General features: G+C 42.8%; 1 protein-coding gene across 4 annotated transcripts in view; it reads left to right on the plus strand.

Moving 5' to 3' along the window:
- TDRD12 (tudor domain containing 12) overlaps positions 1-12,527 on the plus strand; it is a 230,676-nt gene that overhangs the window by 123,119 nt on the left and 95,030 nt on the right. For all 4 annotated transcript variants that reach the window (XM_089781493.1, XM_075940128.2, XM_075940130.2 and 1 more), the window contains 3 exons: positions 361-500; positions 629-849; positions 1,332-1,431. In XM_089781493.1, the coding sequence (XP_089637619.1) occupies positions 361-500; positions 629-849; positions 1,332-1,431 (461 nt within the window). The remainder of the gene's footprint in view (positions 1-360; positions 501-628; positions 850-1,331; positions 1,432-12,527) is intronic.

The raw sequence follows: 12,527 nt of genomic DNA on the forward strand, positions 1-12,527 counted from the left end.
TCATTAATATTTTTTAAAATCAGTTCAGGATAAGGAATTGTTCTGTTGAATAGAAAAAGACACATCTTGACATACTATGATGATAATATATCACCTCTTCTTTTCTCCTGTGTTCTTCTCATTTTTTGTTGTGTAAAGTTTCTTAACTAAGAGCAATTTTTGCCTTTTGTAAGCGTATTTGTGGAAGACAGGAAGATGTTTTACCTTGACATTATTGGAAATTAATCATAACATAGGAGGTGATGAGGAAGAGAGAACAGCTATGACAGGCAATTATCATTAAGTAATGTGTCTTTCTGTAATATCTTGTAGTACTCTTACATGATGTGTAAATTTCTTTTTTTATTTTTCCTTTTCTAGTTTTAACTGATGACTGCATGCCATCCTTGGGAATTACTGATGCAACTTGCGTGGTTCATTTTAGTTTTCCTGCATCTCGAAGAGTTTTTGGTGTGCGCTTACACAGCATGTTTGATAACTTCCAGAATGTATTAGAAAAGGTTTGAGTAGCTTTTAAGGCATTTTACTTTGCTGGCTAGCATTCATTTAACAACAGTAACATTTTGCCACATAACTATTTGAATAACTTCTAAAGCCTAAAAATAAAATTCTCTCCCTTTTGCTAAAGGGTTCCTCTGTAGATCAAATATATATAAAGGCAAAATCAATCTTATTGGTGACAGAAAGAAATGGATGCCATGCAGTAGGTGTACTGCGTTATTTGGAACACACGGAAGCTGAAATTCCATCAGAACTGCGTAACTTCACAGCAGGGATACTTGATGCAAAAGAAGATATGAAACTTGAAGAGCCTCTTTGTCAATGTCTTAAAAGATCTGGTGTTTGCAAGTAAGAATAATACCAGGTTTAGCTAACAAACTTCTGTTTTGAATGATTTATTCAATAAGAATTCCCTTTTGATAATTGTAATGAGGTCAAATTTTCAGTCATGGTTCTTTGGCTTCTGTGTAGTGATAAGTGTACTATAATATTTAACAACAAAAGTGTCCATATATCTCCATGACACAGTGCATACCTATGGCAGTTAAAACATAACTTCCCTAGCTGTCAGCTGTTTTTCTTCTGATAGTGAAGGGGCTGTGTGGTAAAGCTACTTTCCTTCTGGAAAATAACTTACAGTTTTCTTGGTTAGTTGATTGAAGACCAAAGAACTGATGGATTTTTTCATTACAGTTCTCTTTGATATTTTTCTTGTAGTAATGATCAATATTACTGATTTTTGTAAATGATCCTTAAAATAGTTTGTCTCAATACCTTAAATTGAGTTCTTTATCTTGTTCTTATACTGATTTTCTTTTGTTATTATACAGGGATATGAGAATATGTCCAAATCGTCATCGAGTTCACTTACAAATAGACTTACTCCAAAAGATTTCAGTTAGCGCTTTACCAAAGACTGGACATGTCACAGTAAGTTATTTATAATTGTTTAACTCTGCCAGTGCTTGGATTTGATGACTAGTTGTAACTCTCTTAAGTAACATGATTAACAGTACCAACAATAACATGTACTTAGTCCCTTGTGTGTTCTGTTCCCCCATAGCTCTCCTTTCTGCCCCAATTTCTTTAGCTTAAGGAAGTGAACAGGCACTTTATGCTGTTTATGGTATTTATGGCAATAGCCACAGAAGAAAAGGGCAAAAATGCACTCATTTCAAGGGACTGCTCAGGTCTGCCATAATAACCCTCATCTGTTTGTGGCTTGAGGTGACCTGCTCACCTGAAGGATTTGTAGTAGAGGTAAGCAGTGGCAGTCTTCAGCCAGGTGTATTCCCAAAAGTTAAGTTGACCTAGCTGCATTGCTTGGGCATGTGAAAAATCCAACCTCTCCCCACTTCTCCCTTAGTCCTTCGCCCTCCTGGTGCCTCCCCCTCTTTACACATCATCATTATTCTGAATAAAGAGTTGATTCTTTATTGCCGTTGTCATAGAATCATAGAATACTAGAACTGGAAGGGACCTTGAAAGGTCATCAAGTCCAGTCCCCTACACTCATGGCAGTACCAAGCACCATCTACATCTGTGCTGTGTAACACGCTAGCCACATTTGGCTGTTCGGCCTGTTGAGTGTGGCTAATTCACTTCAGAAACGGTTGGATGCCGTAGATCTAGATCATCCCTGACACATGTTTATCTAACCTACTCTTAAAAATCTCCAATGATGGAGATTCCACAACCTACCTTGGTAATTTATTCCAGTGCTTAACCACACTGATAGGAAGTTTTTCTTAATGTCCAACCTAAACCTCTCATGCTACAATTTAAGTCCGTTGCGTCTTCTCCTATCTTCAGAGATTAAGGAGAATAATTTGTCTCCTTCTTCCTTGTGTAACCCTTCTGCCAGGTAGGCCTGGCAGTAACCAGGGCAGGGTTCAATATCTTGGGGTCCATCTCACATAGAACCGGCTCGAGCCCCCATCCAGTAATCTGGGAAATTCACGCACCCCTGGACGCCTCTGAGAAGGCAATGTTTCCACACACGCAAGCACTGAGTCTTGAGTGTAGGAAAGAAACATTTAATGAAACAGAGAGAGAAGTCATACGGCATTAACTTGGGGAAAACACCACAAACAGAGTTCATAACCCGAACATGAACCAAGCCCCCTCCCCCCCCCAGCCAAGAATTGCCCGAAGTCCAAAGAGTCTAACACCCCAAAAGTCTCTGTCCCTAGTCCGTGCCATCTTGAGTCCCAAAGTTCACCCGCAGGGTTTCACCTCCCAACCTGGGTAGAAATGGGGGGGGGGGATAGATAGGGGGCACCTTATATGAAACTTCGCCATGCTCCACCAGCTGTCTTGCCCCACGCCACTGAATGCTCTGCTGGGTGCCTGCCGCTGCTCCTCATCTGCTGCCGTCGCTGGTCGCCGCTCCACGCCACGCTGCTGGTCGCCGCTCCACGCCATGCCGTTGGTCGCCGCTCCTCGCCTGCCAGCTCATTTTGTGCCTTCATCTTTCTAATTTTGCCTCTACATACGTGTGTGCATTTGTATATGTTTGCCCTTTGTAGCTTTACCTAGTTTACACTTTTTGTAGGCTGCCTCTTTAATTGTTAGACCATTCAAGATTTCCTGGTTAAGCCAGGGTGTCTCTTTCCATACTTTACTATGCAGAGGAATAGTTTGCTCTTGCGCTCTGAACTTTTCTTTGAAAAACTGCTATCTGTCTTCAGTTGTTGTTCCTCTTAGTCTTACTTCCCATCGGACCTTACCCTACCACCTCCCTGAGTTTTCTCAAGTCTATCTTCTTGAAATCCAGGCTTTATTTTGCTGTTCTCCCTCCCACCAGTCCTTAGAATATGAGCTCATCATTTCATGATTATTTTCACCCAAGCTGCCCTCCACTTTCCAATTCTCAACCATTTCCTCCCTATGTCAAACGGAAACCAATGGGTGCTGCAAGGCCCCATAGCTATGGCACTAGTAAATAAACACACTGCTGCGGCCAGTTAGAAGCTTTCTCAATGTAGTTTTGCGGACCACTTTGAGAAACACTGATCTAGCCCAATGTACATGTTTTGTTAATCTTTATGGTGCTGCTAGACTATTAGTTGTTTTTAAGTTTATCCTTTCTTCTGACTGTGACCTATGCTGGGGTCTCAGAGGAAATTAACAGAATAGGTAATCATCAAGTTATCCATTTTCTGTCATTCATTTGGCTGATATATATTTTATCTAAGGCCTTTCTCTAAGTTCTCTGGGAGTTCACGTAGAAGTGATTTCAGTTATTTACTGTCCCAATCAGGGAAGATTGATTTCCTCCATCCAGTTGTTTCAAGTTCACAAATTCTGGAAAGGCAGTGCTACAGAGACTATTTAAATAGACTGATACACACTCCTAGTGGTACTGTTTGTGAGCCACCTTCGTGGAATACGTGTGTGGAGCCCCTCAAGAAAAAATGCTTACTTACCTTTGTTTTAACTATTACTCTTTGAGAGGCTGTTGTGCATGCATGTTCTGATTTCTATGACCCATGCTCCATTCCATCTGCAGCAGAGTCCTGTTTTGCTGTGTGTATCTTACATAACCATAGGAGAGTCCAAAAGACTTTGCACCTCTCATGAGTAATGCTGCAGAAACTTTGGTTCAGGTCTTGTAGATGCCTACACACTCTTCAGTAGAGCAAACATATGCAACATCATCTTAACCAATAGCTATAGAACAGGTTAGTAATGGTTTCAGACCACTAAGTTAACTGCCTTTCGGACTCTCCAGGGTTCCAAGAGTTGGGAAAAGCCTTTCTGCGGTTGTTGCACATATAAGAAAGGAGGATCATCTATGTTAATATCTAAATGCGTGACTGAGCAGAGGCATGTAGTCCTCAACTGCTTGTTACCTGCTTATCTGGGCCTTCTGTCTCATTCATCCTATCATAGAAGATAACATTGGCACCAAGAAGTTTATATTATGTGAAAGTGAGGGTTTTTCAGAGGACACATTTCTTTCACTTAAGTTACTGCTGAACAGAACCAGCAGAGATGAAACTGAATTGCCTTGTATTTATTAGTCCATATGTTAGTGTGTATATAAATGACTATGCTTGCCAAGTGTCATTTGAAGCTTCTACAGATAAATCCTATTACCAGGTCAGTCGGGGCTCTTGTACATTTCAAAGGAGGAATGTGGAAGTGCCTGTTGACTAGTCAAGTAGTCGATGAAAATTCCATCGTCTACTCGACTAGTAAATTAACCACAATTTAGAATTCTTAATCCAAAGAAGACTAACTCCTCCAAATGGAAAAGATTCTTGAAATGAAGTTCCCAAAATGGCTAGAGCCAGTGAAGGTACCAATACCAATGCTGCTCAACTGGGGTCTGTAGTTAAAACAGTCTGTATTTTCTATTAGCTTAATCAGGGTCCGTCTGGCAGCAATATTGGTATAATCACTTTTGATATTCTCCAGTGTGGCAGTATCCAAGTTTTTCAAGGGCATATTGCACACTTACCCACCAGTCAGAGCACCTACTTGTGTTGAATGGGATGGGTTACCCTTTTCTGGACATCCCAACCATTCAGTTTAGATGTGAACGACTAGTTGACCATCCAGTAAGCAAATGCGTATTGGATAATTGACGCACTAGTGGACTAGTTGTTTCCACACCCCCTTGCTGCCTCTATCAGAAAGAGGCACTAGGGGGTGGGTGAAGAGGGGGTGCTTCAAAGTGGCAGGGCCGTGTGTAGCCCAGGGCCAGAGCCTGGGCTCCGTGTGGCGTTGCTGCTTTGAAATACTGCAGGGAGCACGGGGTCAACTGGCAAATGCTTGGGTCCCCTACAGGCTGTTCTCCACGCAGTGCTTTTGCCTGGGGCTGTTGCTATACTTCAAAGGTGGAAGCGCCCTTATCAACTAATTGAATAGTTGATGCAAATTGCATTGACTGTTCAATTAGCCAGTTAATCTAAATTTTACATCCCTAATTCAGTTAACTAAATTGCCTCTAAAGGCTAAATCCACAGAGAGAGTCTCCAGGAATGCTAGAGAAGCAGGAAGTGTTGGCAGGAAGCCAGGAGAGCCAATGAAAACAGTGTGCGGGTTTTTGAATTGGAAGCAGGGCCTTCCTGCTGCAGTCTGAGACACCAGCGGAGAACTAGACAGACATGAATTAAGCCAAGAGGCAAGGCATGGAAAATCCAGCAACATCCAGTGTTCCCTCTAACATTTTCCATCCACGAGTGAGTTTTGTCTTGTGCCCCAATATTGACGTTGTGTGCCACATGCAAATTGTTGGTGCATACCTGCACTTTAAAAGGAACGATGGGAACATCCATGTCTAGGGAAGGTCTAATCCTTGGAACAACAGATAAATGAGTAGAACAGTAAGGGAATGTTTAGCCAGATACAATTAGGTTTTTTTTCCCCCAAATTCTCTCCATATGGAGGATAAAAGAGGTTAACGATACCCCACAGTAAGAAATTCCCAATTGCATCATCTTGGGTTCTCAAAGGACTTTTTGCATTTGGTTGGTGGCAGTGTACCATCCAAGGTCAGTGAATCTGTGACTTTGGGCAGTGTTAAACAGAAGCCTTTAATGGCAGAGTATTTTAAAATCTTTTGTGGACTTGTGGGTAAGTGTCAGAATGGGAAATAGCCTTGACAGTACTCCTGCTTGAAACTTCATCATAGTCATTTGAAAGTTTAATAAACTGCTTGATCCACCATCTTATTCTCAAAGTGGTCTTTGGAGAAGATGTTATTGTGGCCAGAAGAATAAATGTCAGGAACTCATGCCTTAGGCCCCATATACCACATTCCATAAGGATGAAGTAGTACTGAGACCTTATGCAAAACTTACTCTCAAAATGGCTTCTGAGTTCAACTTAAACCATTGAATTAATTTAGCTGTGTTTGTCTCCAAACCACTTTTTATACAAGGAGGAAAAAAGGCTGAATGTTCTTTGATATTACATTGTTGGGACCAAATAAGATCATAAGAACGGCCATACTAGGTTAGAACAAAGGTCTATCTAGCCCAGTATACTGTCTTTTAACAGCTGCCAAATGCCCCAGAGGGAATGAACAGAACAGGTAATCATCAAATGAATCATTCTTTCTCACTCATTCCCACAAACAGAGGCGAGGAACATCAACCCTGCCTGTCCTGATTAATAGCCATTGGTGGACCTATCCTCCATGCCTTTATCTTTTTTTTTTTAACCCTATTATAGTCTTGGCCTTCACAACATCCTCTGGCAAAGGAGTTCCACAAGGTTGACTGTGCATTGTGTGAAGAAGTACTTCCTTTTGTTTTTTAAATCTGTTGCTTACTAATTTCATTTGGTGACCCTAATTCTTATGTGAAGGAGTAAATACGTTTGCTATTTACTTTCTCCACACCCATCGAGATTTTATAGATCTCCATCAATTTCCCCCTCTTAGTTGTCTCTTTTTCCAAGCTGAACAGGCCCAGTCTTCTTAATCTCTCCTCATACGGCAGTCGTTTTATACCACTAATAATTTTTGTTGGCCCTTTTCTGAAGTTTTACCAATGCCAAGATAACTTTTTTGAGATGAGGTGACTATCTGCACGCAGTATTCAGTGCCATGTGGGTGTACCATAGATTTAGAAGCAATAAGATATTTTCTGTCTTATTCTCTGTCATTTTCTCAATTATTTCTAACACTTTTTTCTTTTTTGGCTGCCTCTGCATGGATGTTTTCAGAGAAATAGCCACAGTGACCCAATATCACTGTTTCTTGAGTAATAACAGCAAATGTAGTCCCCATCATTTTATACATTGTTTGAATTATGTTTGCCAATATGTGTTACTTTGTATTTATTAATATTAAATTTTATTTGCCATTTTGTTCCCTAGTTACCTGGTTTTGTGAGATCCTTTTGAAGCTTTTTACAGTCTGCTTAACTATGTGCATGACTCTTTCAATGGGATATGTGAGGCTTATTATTGTGACGTGAAAGAGTCCATCAACACCCTGTTTCGCATCTGACTAGCGTTGTGTCAGTACTAGCACCACACAGGCCTGCTTTCTGCAACCCTCCTGCCCCTAAATAAGTAAAAATTTCAGAACTGCCCCTTCCCACGCCTCCAACTTTGTCTGTTTGTCTCTATCTGCTGGCTGGTTCACCTCTCCTAACAGCCACTAGACACCAGGCAACATCCTATTGGCCAGCTTATGAAATGTGTCTGTAAGGTATCTGGAGTAAACACTCGTGTTTTTCAGGCACTGTGCACTGGACTTAGCTACTAGATCAGAGAACAAATTTGGGGGAGTAGTACTCCAGTTTGTAAGCCACTGATCCAACTTGTAAGCTACTCCTCTTTTCCATCATCCTGAGAGGATATTTACTCCTTTTCTAGTCACCTTGGCCTGGTCTGTACTAGACTAAACAGTTTGGCTTAGGATACGCAACTATGCAAAATGTGTAGTTGGAATTGGCTTACCTTAAGCCGAGCTGTGGTGGCAGCCATATAGCAGGAGGCCTATGGGAGCATAGGCTCCTCTCAGCTTCCCTTTCTCCTTGCAGGAGGAGGGGTAACGGATGCTGGTGCAGTCCTCAGTGTTCTATTTAGGGGTTTCTACTAGACCAGCTAAATTGAATGCTAAGATCTACCTCCAGAGCGTTGATCTTCTCATAAGTGTAGACATCTTCCTAGAGTAATTTAGACAGGAAAAAGCCATTCCTAAGTCCCCATAGTTGTATGTGGCAATCGCGGAGAGTCTCAAGGGCCAGCCGGTCTCCACTGAGAGGATTTCTTCATGGATAATCTCCTGCATTAAGGAGTGTTATGGTGTGGCTGGAGTTCTAGCCCCTCCTTTCACAGCCCACTCCACGAGGTCGCAGGCCTTCTCTATGGCGTTTGTGGCTCAGGTCCCTATTTTGGACATCTGTAGGGTTGCCCCGTTGTCTTCAATCCATACCTCTACCAGACACTATGTTCTGGCCCACTGCTCTAGGGAGAATACAGCCCTTAGTAGGACTGTGCTCCGTTCAGTAGAAGGTTAGACCTCCGACCCCGCCTCCTGTGGTTTCTGCTTTGGAGTCACCTACATGGAATGGACATATGAACGATCAAAGAAGAAAAAAAGGTTACTTAACATTTGTAATTGTTGATCTTGGAGATGTGTTGTTCATGTTAATTCCAAATCCCATCCAGCTTCCCTTCTTCGGAGTAGTCCACTGAGGATACGTCTAGACTACGTGCCTCTGGCGACAGAGGCATGTAGATTAGACTACCTGGCATAGGAAAATGAAGCGGTGATTTAAATAATCGCCGCTTCATTTAAATTTACATGGCTGCCATGCTGAGCCGATCAGCTGTTTGACGGCTCAGCGCGGTGGTCTGGATGTTCCGCGGTCGACATCAAAGGCATTTGTCGACCTCCCAGGTATGCCTCATCCCAGGAGGCATTTTCCTATGCTGGGTAGTCTACACTACATGCCTCTGGCGACAGGCATGTAGTCTAGATGTACCCTTAGAAGGAACCAACGAGGTGGAGGGCCAACACGGGCATATATTAGCTGATGTAGTGGTGCTGCTCCAGGGGGCTCCCCTGCTGGCCCGACAGGTACTGCTAAGGGAAAAATTTGATGATGCATGCATGCAGCGCATGCACATCTACATCAAATGGACATGAGCAATACATCGCAAAGAACAACCGTTATGAATGATAAATAACCATTTTTTCTAAGTGGTGTTATACTGAATGAGGATACCACAAACTGCCCATAGTTCTTGTTTTTCAATGTCCTCCAAAGACACTGGCTGAAAATTGAGGGAGGACACTATTAACAAAGGCCCTTTTCTATACTGGCAAGTAACAGCACAGTAAATCAGTTCATAACACTGTAACTCCCGAGGTTTCCACAGTGACAAGGCAGTTAGTGTATTCTAACTGCACAGTTGCTTCTCTCTAGGTAAACCATGTCAATGAGAGGCGTAGAGCTTGCTACATGGTGACTACAATGTGAGGGTGTCAGTGTGAACATTGTAGTGTACTGCATTACTGTGACTATCCTCCAGTAGCTGTCCCACAATGCCAGTTACTGTTTTTTGGTCATCACGTTGAACTCCATTGCCCTGCCCTCAAGTGACCAATTATCAGACCAATTATTACCCTTCCCACTCCTTTGGAATTTTGAAAGTCCTCTTCCCATTTGCTCGTTGACATGTGGAGTGCTCTCGGCACACATGTGGAGTGCTCTCGGCACATCTTTCCAGGCCTCCTCCATGCACCAGGTGATCCCCTATTTGGAGTCACATCGGGGTGCTGGACCTGCATCATCAGTCAGAAGGTATTTTCTGCCCCGGAAGAGGTTAGCCAGTCTCAGCAGTCGGTAGTTGGGGAAGCACAAACAGCAGAGGATGCATCTGGTAAGTGGCTTTGATTTCTGGAAGTGCGGGAGGCTTGCAGAAATCATAATTGTGTGGTGATAGTACTAACACAGGGCTTCTCAGATGCGGAACATTGTAATGGACCTCTCGTATCTCATTGAAAGTGTCTTGCAGATCTGCTGTGTTCATGGTCATGTTAATGGTAACATTTTCACACTACAGTGCTGTAAACAGGGGGACCGTAGCTACACAAAGGCAAGCAGTTAAGGACCAGGATGGAAGCTGTAGTCTCATAAAAGACATTTGTAACCCTCAGTAGCAAAATATCTTCCATGATGAACACAGCCTGTAGAAAATGTGTGGACGTTATCAATTACAGCCCCACTGAAATGTTGGCTCTCCCCAAAACACACATGCCCAGCCCTCAGTAAGTCACTGCAACAATAAATTTCCCTGCTCCAGTGGTTAATTACCATTTTGGGGTTCTTGTTTGCTGACCCTGGTAGAACCAGTCAGTGATAGGTATGTGAACAGTGCTTGTATTTAAACTGGGCTGTGTCAGAGTGCTCTGTCTAGTGTTAACAGTAGTCCCTCTTAAAATGTTACATTTTGGCTTCACAGATTTAACCTTGGAATCCCAGCTTCATTGTTATTGCTGGCTGAACAGCTCAAGGATAGGAAACATCCTTGGAAAAGTAAAGATGACTTGATGCGTGAGATTATGCTGCAGGCTGTTGCTGAAAAGGAAGAAGTGGAGAGACAATGAGAGGAGGGAATGGAAGGAAAATATTGAGTGCTAGAACAAAGTCACAGAGTGGCTCTTAAACATTATAGATCACAAAGCTGACATGCTCGAAGTGGTAGAGCTGCCTACGATATCTGGACGTAAACAAATCTGTAAATATTCTGGGGCCTTGCTTCCTCTCTTCCCACAAATGTGATCATGCAGATGTGTCATGTTGCATGTGTATTCTATATTCATTGGGTTTGAAAGCAATCTTTATTCCATTAAATGAAAGCAAGCAACAGGCACTTTTGTACGAAGTGCATTGTATGGACCACAGTTCCCCCATTATTCTGCATCAAATATTACTGACTTACAGCATCAGATTAATGCCTGACGGCATCCCTGATCCTTATGACTCCATGTTGTGCTCCTCCAATAGCTCTGGTTTCAGGCTGTTCAAATTCAGCCTCCAGTTGCTTAGTTTTAGCAATCCAGCTCTGAATGAAGCTTTCATCCTTGCCTTCCCAAATATTATAGAGGGTGCGGAATGTGGTTATAACCTTAGGGATATTGTCATTGGCTAGGTCCGGCTTCCCATACAAATATCACCAGCAGGTTTTTAAACAGTCAGAAGCACATTCTGCAGTCATTCTGTACTTGCTCAGCCAGTGGTTGAAGTGCTCCTTGCTGCTGTCTAGGCTCCCAATGTATAACTTCATTAAGGAGTAGGTGGGGATTTTGAATCCCTCACAGTGATCTTCTGATCGAGGAAGAAAGTCCCCATTTACAGCATCCTGAAGAGGACAGTGTTCTGACAGATGTGTATGTTATTCACCTATCCTGACCAGCCTGTGTTAATGTCTTTGAAACACACCCATGGGTGAGCCATAAGTGCCTGGAGAACCATGGAGAATTGTCCCTTCCAATTTATGGATTCCAAGGGTAGGTGGTCTGTTTCCAGAATTGGAATATGCTTGCCATTTGTTGCCCCTTCTCAGGGAAACCCATCTATCCAAAGCCATCCACAATTTCATGTGCATTGCCAACGTCATGGTCTTTAGAAGAAGGATGCATACTTCCATCAAAACAAGTTCAGTAGTCAACTTCCCCACTCCAAATTGGTGACTAATCACTGGATGTCTGGAGTAGGCAGCTTCTACAGTACTATTGCCATATGCTTCTCCACTGGCAGAGCAGCTCTTTCTCGTCGGCTGTGTCTACACTGGGCCACTTATTCCGGAAAATCAGCCGATTTTCTGGAATAAGCTGCGAGCTATCTACACTGGCCCTTGAATTTCCGGAATAGCAACGATGCTCTACTGTACAAAATCAGCTGCTATTCTGGAAAAACTATTCTGCTCCCGCTCGGGCATAAGTCCTTATTCTGGAACACTGTTCTGGAAAAGGGCCAGTGTAGACAGCCCAGTAGTCTTTTCCAGAAAAAAGCCCCGATCGCGAAAATTGCGATCGGGGCTCTTTTCCGGAAAAGCGCGACTACATTGGCCACAGACGCTTTTCCGGAAAAAGGGCTTTTCTGGAAAAGCAGCCTGCCAATGTAGACGCTCCTTTTCCGGAAAAACTGAAAACAGAATAGTATTCTGTTTTAAGCAGTTCCGGAAATTCATGCCAGTGTAGACACAGCCGTCATCTTGTACCATAGGGTATGGGTGAAAGTTCTGCAGCCACTACTTGTCATCCCAGACTTGTATGGTGATGTGATCCCACCGTTCAGTGCTTTTTTTTTTCACAAGCCCAGAGACAGTATTCCACTGTGCTCAGTACCTTTGTGAATATCACAAGAAACTGCCTCGCTATTGCATGGCAAACTCTGTGTCTGGACTCCTTGTCCTCACTTCGTAGCTTAAGGAATAACTCAACTGCCATCTGTGGCACTTTGGTGAGACCTTTGAGCATTTTCTTCAACTCTTCAGGATCCCTTCCCACAGAGCACACATCACAAAAGATGTTGACAGATGGTGCCAAATGT

The sequence above is a fragment of the Pelodiscus sinensis genome, chromosome 12 (assembly GCF_052426305.1).
Source record: "Pelodiscus sinensis isolate ZL-2025 chromosome 12, ASM5242630v1, whole genome shotgun sequence".
NCBI classification, from domain to species: Eukaryota; Metazoa; Chordata; order Testudines; family Trionychidae; genus Pelodiscus; species Pelodiscus sinensis.